At 60.1% G+C, this 10,427-nt stretch overlaps 2 protein-coding genes across 5 annotated transcripts in view; one reads left to right on the top strand and one right to left on the bottom strand.

Moving 5' to 3' along the window:
• Nucleotides 1–587: 587 nt before the first annotated feature.
• Nucleotides 588–10,107, bottom strand: ZNF467 (zinc finger protein 467). Of its 4 annotated transcripts, none has more exons than XM_039472568.2 (6): nt 9,393–10,107; nt 7,664–7,774; nt 7,275–7,349; nt 6,718–6,834; nt 5,066–5,176; nt 588–2,208 (listed from the first exon to the last, which is right to left on the bottom strand). In XM_039472568.2, the coding sequence occupies exons 3-6, from the start codon at nt 7,306–7,308 to the stop codon at nt 683–685; spliced, it is 1,788 nt and encodes a 595-aa protein (XP_039328502.1). In that variant the 5' UTR covers nt 7,309–7,349; nt 7,664–7,774; nt 9,393–10,107; the 3' UTR covers nt 588–682. The 4 variants fall into 4 exon arrangements, with proteins under 4 accessions (XP_039328502.1, XP_039328501.1, XP_039328503.1 ...); XM_039472567.2 differs by lacking the exon at nt 9,393–10,107 and adding an exon at nt 8,868–9,381; XM_039472569.2 differs by lacking the exon at nt 7,664–7,774.
• The window catches only part of LOC101044730 (SCO-spondin), a 62,248-nt gene continuing 61,289 nt past the window's right edge, over nt 9,469–10,427 (top strand). Inside the window, exons 1-2 of the mRNA XM_074379876.1 lie at nt 9,469–9,655; nt 9,745–9,853. Coding sequence (XP_074235977.1) covers nt 9,469–9,655; nt 9,745–9,853 — 296 coding nt within the window. The remainder of the gene's footprint in view (nt 9,656–9,744; nt 9,854–10,427) is intronic.

Here is a 10,427-nt window from a genome sequence, read left to right as displayed (position 1 = left end):
AGCTGCAAACAGAGGCCGGACAGAGTTTCCAAGCCCACGACAAAGGACGGCCTGCCCCGCTTCGGCTCCAGCCTGTGACACCTGGCACAGGAGAAATGCATCCTAATGTACATCCTTCCTTATACTTCAGAGCTAGAAGCAGGAGCCAGGGTGGTAGTTTGGTGAATAAGTATATTACATTTTGATTTGGGAGAACCAATTAACAGCATCTGGCTAAATGTAACTTACCCAGGACAGAAAGGGAAAGGGGGTAGTCTGTGTGTGGATGGAGGCGGGACAGTGGCCAAGGAGACTCAGGGGTTCCCTCTCGACTCGTCGTGTAACAGCCCCGGAACTTTGTGAGTTTAATTTTTATGAAACTTTAAGGACATAGATAACCACTCCTTCCCGCCCCAGTCGAGGCCGCGCTGAAAACATCTGCTTTCCGATGGGGCACCTGGGTGGGAGCCTTGCAAGGACTTCAGCCTCAACTGTTCCCAGCACGGGTTCGCTTGCGTCTCTGCCCTCGGAGGTCTGAGCTGCGAGTGCAGTGCGGACTCAGACACTGCTGGAAGGAAACAGGAGTCCTGCGGCAGCCAAGCCTTCCGGCAGCAACCCAAGCCGCAGTACACAACCCAGGCGTTCTCACGGCAAGGGCCTCTGGAAACTGTGGGCAGAGGAAGGGTCCTGGTGAGAACAAAGCTCAGAAGAAGAGCGGGGGTGGCGCCACCTCGGGGGGTGCGGACCAGGCTGGGGGCGCGAGGGCGGCGTCCGGGGCCACGGGAGCGGCTTCGCGGTGAATGAGCTGGTGCCGCACTAGGTGGGTCTTGCGGCTGAAGCTCTTTCCGCACTGCGGGCAGGAGAAGGGGCGGGAGCCCGTGTGGATCGCCTGGTGGCGGACCAGGTTGGTTTTGGAGCTGAAGCTGCGGGCGCAGACGGCGCAGGCGTGGGGGCGGCTGCCGGTGTGTACCGCCTGGTGGCGGCCCAGGTGCGACTTGCGGCTGAAGCGGCGGCCGCACTGAGCGCAGGCGAAAGGCCTGGCGCCGCTGTGGGCCCTGGAATGGGCGACCAGATTGGGCCGCGAGCCGAAGCGGCGGCCACACTGCGTGCAGGCGAAGGGCCGTTCGCCCGTGTGCACGCGCCGGTGCCGCGCCAGGTGCTGCCCGTGGGCGAAGCCGCGCCCGCAGTCCGGGCAGAAAAAGGACCGATCGCCCGAGGGGTCGCGCTGGGGCATCGCAGGATCGGATACCGGGACGCAGCTTGGTCCGCCAGGCGCGCTGGCCAGGGGCTCGGCGGTGGCGGGATCCACGGTGGCGCCCAGTGCGCACTCGTCACACCCAAAGGGGCGACTCTCGCTGCGGTGCAGACACTGGTGCGTGGCGAGGTTCTTTTTCCAGCCGAAGCTCAAGCCGCAGTCCGAGCAGGCGAAAGGCTTTGGCCCGGGAGGGGATGCGGTGAAGGACTGGGCGGTGGCATGGGGAGAAGCGGGCGCGTCAAGAGAGGGCCGGGCCGGGCCGGCTGCCTCGTGCACTCTTTGGTGCCGTACCAAGTGCTGCTTGTGCGTGAAGCTGCGTGCGCACTGCGCGCACTGGTAGGGCCTCTCACCCGTGTGGATGCGCTGGTGCCGAATCAAGTGAGTCTTCTTTCGAAAGCGCTTCTCGCATTCCATGCAGGGGAAGGGCCGCTCGCCGGTGTGGGTCTTCTGGTGCGAGCCCAGGTGGATCTTCTGGCTGAAGCGCTTGCCGCACTCCGCACACGGGTAGGGCCGCTCGCCAGTGTGCGTGCGCAAGTGGCGGGTCAGGTGGGCCTTCTTGCTGAAGCGCTTGTCGCACTCGGAGCACGGGAAAGGCCGCTCGCCGCGGTGGCTGCGCTGGTGCAGCAGCATGTGGGCGCGCTGCGTGAAGCTGCGGCCGCAGTCAGGGCAGGCGCAGGGGCCCTCGCCCCGGTGCAGCCGCTGGTGCAGTCGCAACGTCAGCTGGTCCCGGAAGCGCCGCTCACACTCCCCGCAGCCGTAGGGCTTCTCGGGGATCGGAGCCCACCCGGACAGCGGGAGCCCACCCAGCGGCCCCGGGGCCCCCGGCTCCAGTTTGTAAGCTGCAGCCAGATGCCCCAGGTCAGGCGAAGGAAAGGGGCTGGGAAGTAATGATAGATGCTGGGGCCATTCGACCTCCTCTTCTGCCTCCTGATCCTCATCCTCCACCTTCACCTTCCGAATCATCCACTCGTCTCCTGAAAAGTCAAAGCAAGAATTGTGTATTGAGCTCCACATGCGGCAACGTTTATTTAACTACAGGATCTCCACTTCCTGGAGCCCTGCGGTCTGGCTCTGCTGTCCACTCTACCTAGCAGTTCCTGGAGTGACAAATCCGCAAATCTTCGCAGTCCTCCTCCTGCACTTTCTGCAGCCTGGGATGCGTGTGAACACCACATCCCTCCTGGGGGCTTCCTCCCGGCCTGCTTGTGCCCAGGAGCCCTCCCGCAACCCTGAAGAGGAAGGTCGTCAGAGCTTCAGTCCCCTGCTTCACTCCAGGTTCACATCACTTTGGTGGCTGGCCCAGATCTTCCTGCTCCAGCACTGCCTTTCTGGGACCTCAGTCTCCACCTTCCGTTCAGCAGCTCTCCTTGGTACTGCAAACTGGCCACACTCAGAAGCTTTCTCACCATACACCTGAGAGTCCCAAACCCAGACCTGGCTGACTTTAAGCTTAGGACTAGAGCCTCCTTCCCCGCAACATCTCACCTGGGCTGCTTCTCTTGCTCTCTAACCGCCACCCGCAGCCCACCCTGCCTCTAGTGGCCACGGAACCAGGGTGCCCTCATATTCCTGCTACTCCCTTCTTTCCTGCTGTGACAGCCTGAAGATAAATCGCCATTTAGGAAGACAAGGATGGAGTTTACGGGGCCTGGGGAACTAAAGAACACTGAATCCAGAGGAGCAGGGAGGGCGCTCTGGGGGAGCCTCAGCCAAAGGGCAGGTTGCAGGGGGTTCTGCTGGAGTGTTGCCCCTCTCAGGTGCTGCAATGGTCCAGCCAAGAGGAAGAAGCCCGGGGTCCAGACAGGAGCATCTCACTTAGGTTCTCCTCTGTCACTAACGAGGAGTGTGACTTTGGTTCAGTCACTTACCCTCTTTGAGCTACATTTCTTAGTCTGCTCAGAAAGTTCTGCCTTTGTGTTAAGAGTTGGACTAGTTTAAAGCTCCTACGCCTGGTGCTGCACCATCAGCTCCTGGGGAACTTGGAGCAGATGTTCAAAGGGGGCAAGGCCCATGAATGTGCTCACATTTTTAAAGCTCCCAAAGTGATTCTCATCTGTGAGACACTGAACCAGGTAATTTGAGTTCCTGTCTGGCTTGAGCCTTGATTCCATCACACGTGGACTTCCACAATCAGAAGTGGATCACCTGGTGGCAGACCAGGTTGGTTTTGGAGCTGAAGCTACGTACTCCCAGTTTCTATCAGCCCACTGACTCCAAATCCCTGTCTACTTATCCTACTGTGATATTGCTTTCACCTTCATTGTGTCACTCTTCACTTTTCTACTCAAGAACCATCAATAGCACATATTTATTTTTCATTGAGTCAGGGTCTTGCTCTGTCTCCCAGGCTGGAGTGCAATGGCATGATCACTGCAGCCTCAAACTCCTGGGCTCAAGTGATTCTCTCACCTCGAACTTCCAAGCGGCCGGGACTACAGATGTGCACCGCCATGCCTGGCTAATATTTTTTATGTTTTCAGAGATGGGGTCTTGCGGTGTTGCCCAGGCTGGTCTCGAACTCCTGGCCTCAAGCAATTCTCCCACCCAGCTTCCTGAGCCACCAGGATCACAGGCATGAGCCACAGTGCCCAGCCCAGCACTCTATTATTTGTAAGATAAAACAGGTTCTGGCTGCATCTGAGGCTCACCCCAACCTAGTCCAGCTTTCTTTCTCCCAGGCATGGACCTTCCACTTCAGCCAAGTTACTCTCCCCGCTTTTCCTGCTGCGAGGTCTTCTCAGCCTAGAACGTCTTCCTATCCTCCACCCCACCCTCTTCAGAACTGACATCTACGCCATTCTCAAAATGCCCCACAAGTTAATGCTTTTTGACGAATTCCCAAAGTATGTGGATCTTTTAGCATAAACTCCTACAGCACCTTCTGTGAACACTTTTGAACTTCTTTGTAACTTGCCTTCATACTGTTCTTTTAATTCTTTGTTCTGGCTCATATTAATGTCATCGCAAACAGATTTTATCTTCTGGGGAGCAGACATTTTGTGTTCCATTTCTTCTATGTCTGATAAGAAAGGTGTCTTTATGCATCTGATAAAAATGGGGACGGCCACCACTTATTGAGGAGCAACTGTAGATGAAGTGTACACACACTGTCACAAATCTTCACAAACCAAAGCTCCCGGCGACAAGGTAGCCTATCTGAGAGCACTCAGCTAGCAGGTGCAGAGCAAAGATTCAAACCAGGGCCAGGTAACTCGACGGCTCATCTCTTTACACTGTACACTGAACACAGCCTGTATGTGGTAGGCACTCTATAAATTCTTGCTAGAGAAATGATATCCCTCAGGCAAAGGCAATAAGGATGGTGCCAGTGGAAGGAAGTACTGGTGGGATTGTTGAGAGTGAATGAGCAGTTTGATCACCCTGGGTATGGGGAGATGAGTTGGATATGGCAGATGTGGAGCATCCGGGTGCCCTCCCAATCCGTGGAAGCTGGGAAGGGAGCGTGTCAGGGGAGAGGCAGTGAAAAGTCTGGTCAAAGCCATGTATCTTCCTGGCAACTGTAATTAGACTTAGGCTGGGGGAAATAAGGAGGGGGAGTTAGGATTTCTAGAAGGCATTTGAAGGGAGGCTGTGTTTCTCTTTGGTGACCAGCCTCTCTGACTCCTGCCATCTACAGATGTGAAATTCTCTTTGGGCACTGAAGCTCTACAGCGGAAAGGTACCAGGGCCTGAACTCATCCTGGGTTGGAAGGCCCTGGACTGCCTGTCTCGGGGGATTACCTGCCTCATGAGATAGCAGCTCTGGAGCTTGCTGGGCCCCTGTTCCCTTGGCCTGAACCCATGGTGGGATGAAGTGATGGGAAGACTTACCTGGGCAGGGGCCCGCAGGCTGAGCCTTCTGTGCTGTACATGCCTGGCCTCTGCAGGGGGCCTTGGCTTGTTCTGTGCCCGCTCCTTCCTCCAGTGTGGGGGCCTCTTGCCCTGGCAGAGAATAGGATACTTCAAGGACTCTGGAGATATCACAGATGGGCAAAGGGCCCCACTGATGCTGGGAAGCAGGAGCATTTGAAACCCTGGCTCCAGCCCACCCCACAGGGTTCCTCCCACATCCTACCTGAATTCAGGGGCTGAGTTCCCAGCTTCCCTGGGACTGCTCAGCCTCCTTCAAGCAGGGCAGCTGCTAAGGGTATGCAGGTTGCAAGACCCACCACTGTGAGGAGTTTCGGGAGTATGTGTACATAAGATCATGGAAGCAAGGAAGGCCCCTGACCTGAGGCCCCCAGGAGAAGGGCTGGGGCCTTCCCAGCCCCCAGATGGACCCTAGTTCCAAGCAAATCACTGGGGAGGATCAGGATGTCCAAATCTAGGCACATTCCTGCCTTAGTGCTCTGTTCTGGCTGTACTCCTGCCTGAGGCATGTTTCCCAAATCTGCTGAGCTGCCTCCTTCACCTCTTTTATTTTTATTTTTCTAGAGAAAGGTCCTCTTTGTCACCCAGGCTGGAGTGCAGTGGCACAGTCATACCTCACTGCAGCCTGGGCTTCAAGGGATGCTGCTGCCCCAGTCTCCCAAGTAGCTAGGAGTACAGGCATAAGCCACTACCTCCCTAATTTTTAATTTTTTGTGGAGACAGGGTCTCACCACATAGCCCAGGCTGCTCTCGAACTCCTTGCCTCAAGCAGTCCTTCCACCTTGGCCTCCCAATGAGCCACCATGCCCGGCTTCCCTCCGCTCCTTCAAATCCTGCACAAATCTTACCTTCCCAAAGACACCTACTCTCATCACCGTATTTAATCCTGTAACATGCCCCACCCATTCCCAGGCCCCTTCAATCCCCTCACCAGACACTATCCCCTCCCCCAGAGCTATAATCATCTTTGAACATAGTTCATAAATTTCCTTATTTTTACATTTATTGTTTGCTGACTCTCTGCAGTCATTAGGATTAAGCTCTTGAAGGTAGGGATCTTTGACTATTTGGTTACTGAGGTATTCCAAATGTTTAAAATAGCACCCCACACATAGTAGGTACTTAATAAATATTTAATGAGGCCGGGCGCAGTGGCTCAAGCCTGTAATCCCAGCACTTTGGGAGGCCGAGGCGGGTGGATCACAAGGTCGAGAGATCGAGACCAACCTGGTCAACATGGTGAAACCCCGTCTCTACTAAAAATACAAAAAATTAGCTGGGCATGGTGGCGCGTGCCTGTAATCCCAGCTACTCAGGAGGCTGAGGCAGGAGAATTGCCTGAACCCAGGAGGCGGAGGTTGCGGTGAGCCGAGATCGCGCCATTGCACTCCAGCCTGGGTAACAAGAGAGAAACTCCATCTCAAAAAAAAAAAAATAATAAAAAATAAAAAAATAAAAAAATAAAAAAATAAAATAAATATTTAATGAATGGAAGGAAGGAAGGAAAGAAGGGAGGGAGGGAAGGAGGGAGGGAGGATAGGATGGAAGCAGGGAGGGAGGGAGGGAAGCAGGCAGACTCCTCCCTGAGCCTCTCCCTGGTTCCTGTTACCTACCTGAGCACACGCCCAGTGCTCTCTCTTCCCTGGAAGAGGACATCTGCTCCTGGGCATTATGGGATCCTTCCCTGGGCTCATTTTGGGGGGCCATCTCTGGCTGTCCCACAGAGAATCCTGTTACAGGCAGAAGGATGGGTCCAAGTAAAGCATCCAGTACAGAACAAGTAATCAGAGGAGGGGGCTTTTCCCCTTCCCAGCCTGCCCAAGAGGCTTTTCCCAACCTGCTCAGGAAGGACAGGCTCTCTCGCCAGCATGGACATGGACAGGTGTCAAGCTCAGTCCTTTTGAGTAGAGTCAAAAAGGACAGAAGGGAGAGATAGCACAGATGTAAATATCACTGTGCTCTGTGAGTGCGGGAGTGTGCATATGTTCTAGAGCACAGCCTCCACCGTGTTCCAGGCACTGAGAACCCATGCTACAGAAAAGGAGGCTGCCCTACGGCCCCTGGGGCCTCAGGGTTGCAGCCTCCTGAGGGTGGCTCTGCTGTATGAGTCATAGATGCCCCTGAATCCTCCTAAGCCCTTCCTCAAGTCCCTTCATTTCTGCCAGCTCACCCAGGGAGCTGAAGGCCTCCAAGGTCTCCCTCATGGCAACCCAGAGTAGCACCTCCTGGGATCAGGCCACAGACCCTATGGAGAAAAGACAGCCATATTCAGATTCGTCCCACGCCAGCTTCCACCTGAGGCCTGGCTCTGCCCAACCTCTCCCTGTGGGCTCTCCCCAGGAGCTTCAAAAGGGACATCTCTAGGTACAGGTAGGGGAAATTAGGGAAAATGGATTTCAGAAAACCAAGATCTTTGAAGGTGGCACCAGAAGGCCTTGAAGCCATTTCTGCCAGCTCTGTTCAGCTCTGGAAACCAGCCGCACCACCCCTCACCTGGCAGGTCTCTCAGCGCCAGCCCCAACCCATCAGCACCCCAACTCCATGCCCCAGTGTCCTTGCCTGGGGAACTGCAGAAAGATTTGATTCTCTGGGGAGACGCTGAAGGGTGAGGGCCCAGGGTGGGGAGTGGGAAACTTCATCTCTTAGGCCCTCCAGCTGTCACTGCCGGAGCTGGTGAAACAGGAGCCAGCCCAGGGGCGGAGGTGAGTGTCACTTTAGGGCTAGGGGAGGTCCTCGAGAGGAGATTCTTGTAGGTAGAAAATGACGGCCTCTACCTAAACCCCTACCGCAACACCACCGCTTATCCGCGAGGGGCTGCCCCAGGCCCGGACACCGCCCGGACTGCCCCTTCCCTGCTCCTCCTCCCTCGGCTCCCCCGCCCCTCCCCCAGCAGGCTCCCCTCCCCCATCTCCCCGGCTGCCTTCCCTCTGCCCCGCCCCTCCCGCTCTCTCTGCCTTCCGCCCTCTCTCCCCGCGAATCGGGCCGCCGCCCGGCCCCGCCCCCAGCCCTCCGGCTCCGCCCGCCCGCGCCCGGCAGGGCCAACCCCTCGAGGCCCCCTCGGGGTCGGCCCTCCTCTGCCACCGCCTCCCCGACCCTCCGCTCCCGGCCGTCTCAGCGGCAGAGCTCCCCTCCCCCTCCAGACTCCGGGCTGCCTTTCCCTGCCCTCCCGGTTCTCCCCCGCTCCATCTCCCTCCCCGGCTGCACACCCTCTCCCTTCCTTTCCCCCTCCTCTTTTCCTTCCTCCCCAACACTCGCCCTCCTCCTCTCAGCGCTTCTCCCCAACCCCGTTCTCCTTTCCCCTCCCCTCTCCTCCCTCCTCTCCTCCCCCACCCCGGTTTCCCTTCCTTCTCCTTCCCTCGCCTCACCTCGGTTCCCTTCCCCTCCCCCTTTCCAGCCCTCCCCCCCCGTCTCCCCGCCGCCCTCCCCCTCCTTCCCTCCCTCCCTCCCTCCCTGCTGCAGCTCTCCTTCCCCTCCGAGGCCCCCGCCTCCCTTCCCCCTCTGTCTCCCCAGCAGTCTCCGGCTTCGCTTCCCTCCCCGTCCCCAGTCCCCCGAACCGCTCTTCCCCTCCCCCTCCCGGGCCGCTCCCCAGCTCCCGGGTCCTCCGGCCTCCAAGCCTGGGGGTCTAGGACTGACCCGCTCGCTCGGGACCTTCTCGCGGGTCCTGTCCTTCCCACCCCGCCTCCCCTCGGAGCATCCCTCCGCGCCTCTCCCCTCCCCCGCAGCGCCCCTTCCCCGTTCCTGCTCCCCTCGGACTTCTTCTCACCCCTCCCAAGTTTTCCTCCGGACCGGACCCTCAGTTCCACCTCCCTGCCGCGCCGTCCTCCCGAGCAGCTCCGATCGCCGACGTCACTCCGGGTCCCGGCCTCCTCCCCGGCTCCGGGGCTCACCTGTCAGCGCCCTCCTGTCCCTCCCCTCCCTAGCGGCCGGGTCCCCAGCGCCCGCTTCTTCCTCCCCTTCCCCCTCGGCCCCCTCCCACACTCCCTCTCTCCTCCCCTCGGGGCCCGCCGGCCCCTTTCCACCTGCCTCCCGCCCGGCCCCCTCCTAGTCGCCGCCCTTCCTTCCAGCACCCCCCCGGCCCCCTCGACCCCCACAGCCTCACCCCGCCCGCGCCGGGCTTGCCCTCCCTCCCGCCAGTCCCGGAGCTCCCCCGACCCTGCCCCTCCCCCACGCCGGCCGGCCGCGCCCCCACCCCGGGGCTGTCACCTGCACGGAGCCCGCCGCGACCCGAGCGCAGCGCGGCGGGAGGCGCGGGCGGGGCCGCCTGCAGCGAAGCCTCCCCGGCCCTTACCTGGCGGGCCGGCCGCTCCGCCCGCGCTGCGGGGACCCAGGCGCCCGGGCCTCCGGCCCCGCCGGCTCTACTCACAATGGCGCCCGCCGCCTGCGCTCGGGTGCTGACGGCCCGAAAGACTGACAGACTGACAGCCCCGAAACTTCGCGGGGAGGAGAGGGATAGACGCGCTGGGAGCGGGAGCCGGGAAGCCGCGCCCGTGAGGGAGGAGGGACCGAGGAGCGGGAGGGGAGCCCCAGCGCGCCGGGCTGGGGGAGTCAGGGGCAAGAGGCTTCAGGATTGGGGTCCCGGGAGGGAGCACGGCAGGCTTAGGTGGGCAGGTGATGGTCCTGAGGCCCCTTCTCCGGAGTAGGTGCCGGAGTGGGAGCTCGGGACCGGGGAGGGGAGGGGAGGGTGATGCGAGAGCGGGTGGAGGAGGGCGAGGAAGCTGGGGAGGAAGGGCACTCGGGCTGCGGGGAAGGGTGCTGAGGGAGGGTGCTCGCGGCCGCGGAGGGAGGAGCCGGGGAAAGGTGGAGCGCGAGCGGGTGGGGAGGACGAGGAGGAGTTGGGGGGACGAGGAGGGGGCGTGTCGGGGGAGCGAGAGAGTCGTGCGCTGCGGTTTCTAAGTCGCCGGTGCTAGCCGGGTGTGCAGCGCCGCACTCCCGCGGGAGGACGGCCCCCGGGGGGGTGGTCGGTAGGCAAGCTCCGGTCCCGACCCCGTTCTCCACCCGGATTCCACCCGGATGCCACCCGGCTCCACCCAGATCCACAGCCCCTCTCCCGGAGTCCCCAGGACCCGCTTCGAAACCAGCCGCGGGAGCCGCTGGGGGAGACGGGAGAGAGGGCTGGGCGGGTGCCTTCGAGAACCGGCCCTTCGAAGTAGAAATTGGGGAGAGGACTTTGAGCCGGGTCCCCTGGGAGAAGGCCGGGCCGGGTCTGGAGCTCCGGGGGGCGAGGCTGGGACGGGACTGGGCGGAGACTCTGAGGGCAGGGTCCGGGGAGGGTCTGCGTGGAGGCTGCAGAGAGGGGAGGGCTCTTTGGGCGGGAGACGCTGGC

This window comes from Saimiri boliviensis, chromosome 10 (assembly GCF_048565385.1).
Source record: "Saimiri boliviensis isolate mSaiBol1 chromosome 10, mSaiBol1.pri, whole genome shotgun sequence".
In the NCBI taxonomy this organism is placed as follows: domain Eukaryota; kingdom Metazoa; phylum Chordata; class Mammalia; order Primates; family Cebidae; genus Saimiri; species Saimiri boliviensis.
This window is presented reverse-complemented; position numbering and strand designations above follow the sequence as displayed.

Coding starts and splice junctions, on each gene's coding strand:
- ZNF467 (XM_039472568.2), bottom strand. CDS start 7,308: ATGAGGGAGACCTTGGAGGCCTTCAGCTCCCTGG. Junction 6,835..7,274: donor GGAGGCCTTCAGCTCCCTGG/GTGAGCTGGCAG, acceptor TGCCTGTAACAG/GATTCTCTGTGGGACAGCCA. Junction 2,209..5,065: donor GCCTGCGGGCCCCTGCCCAG/GTAAGTCTTCCC, acceptor TTGACTTTTCAG/GAGACGAGTGGATGATTCGG.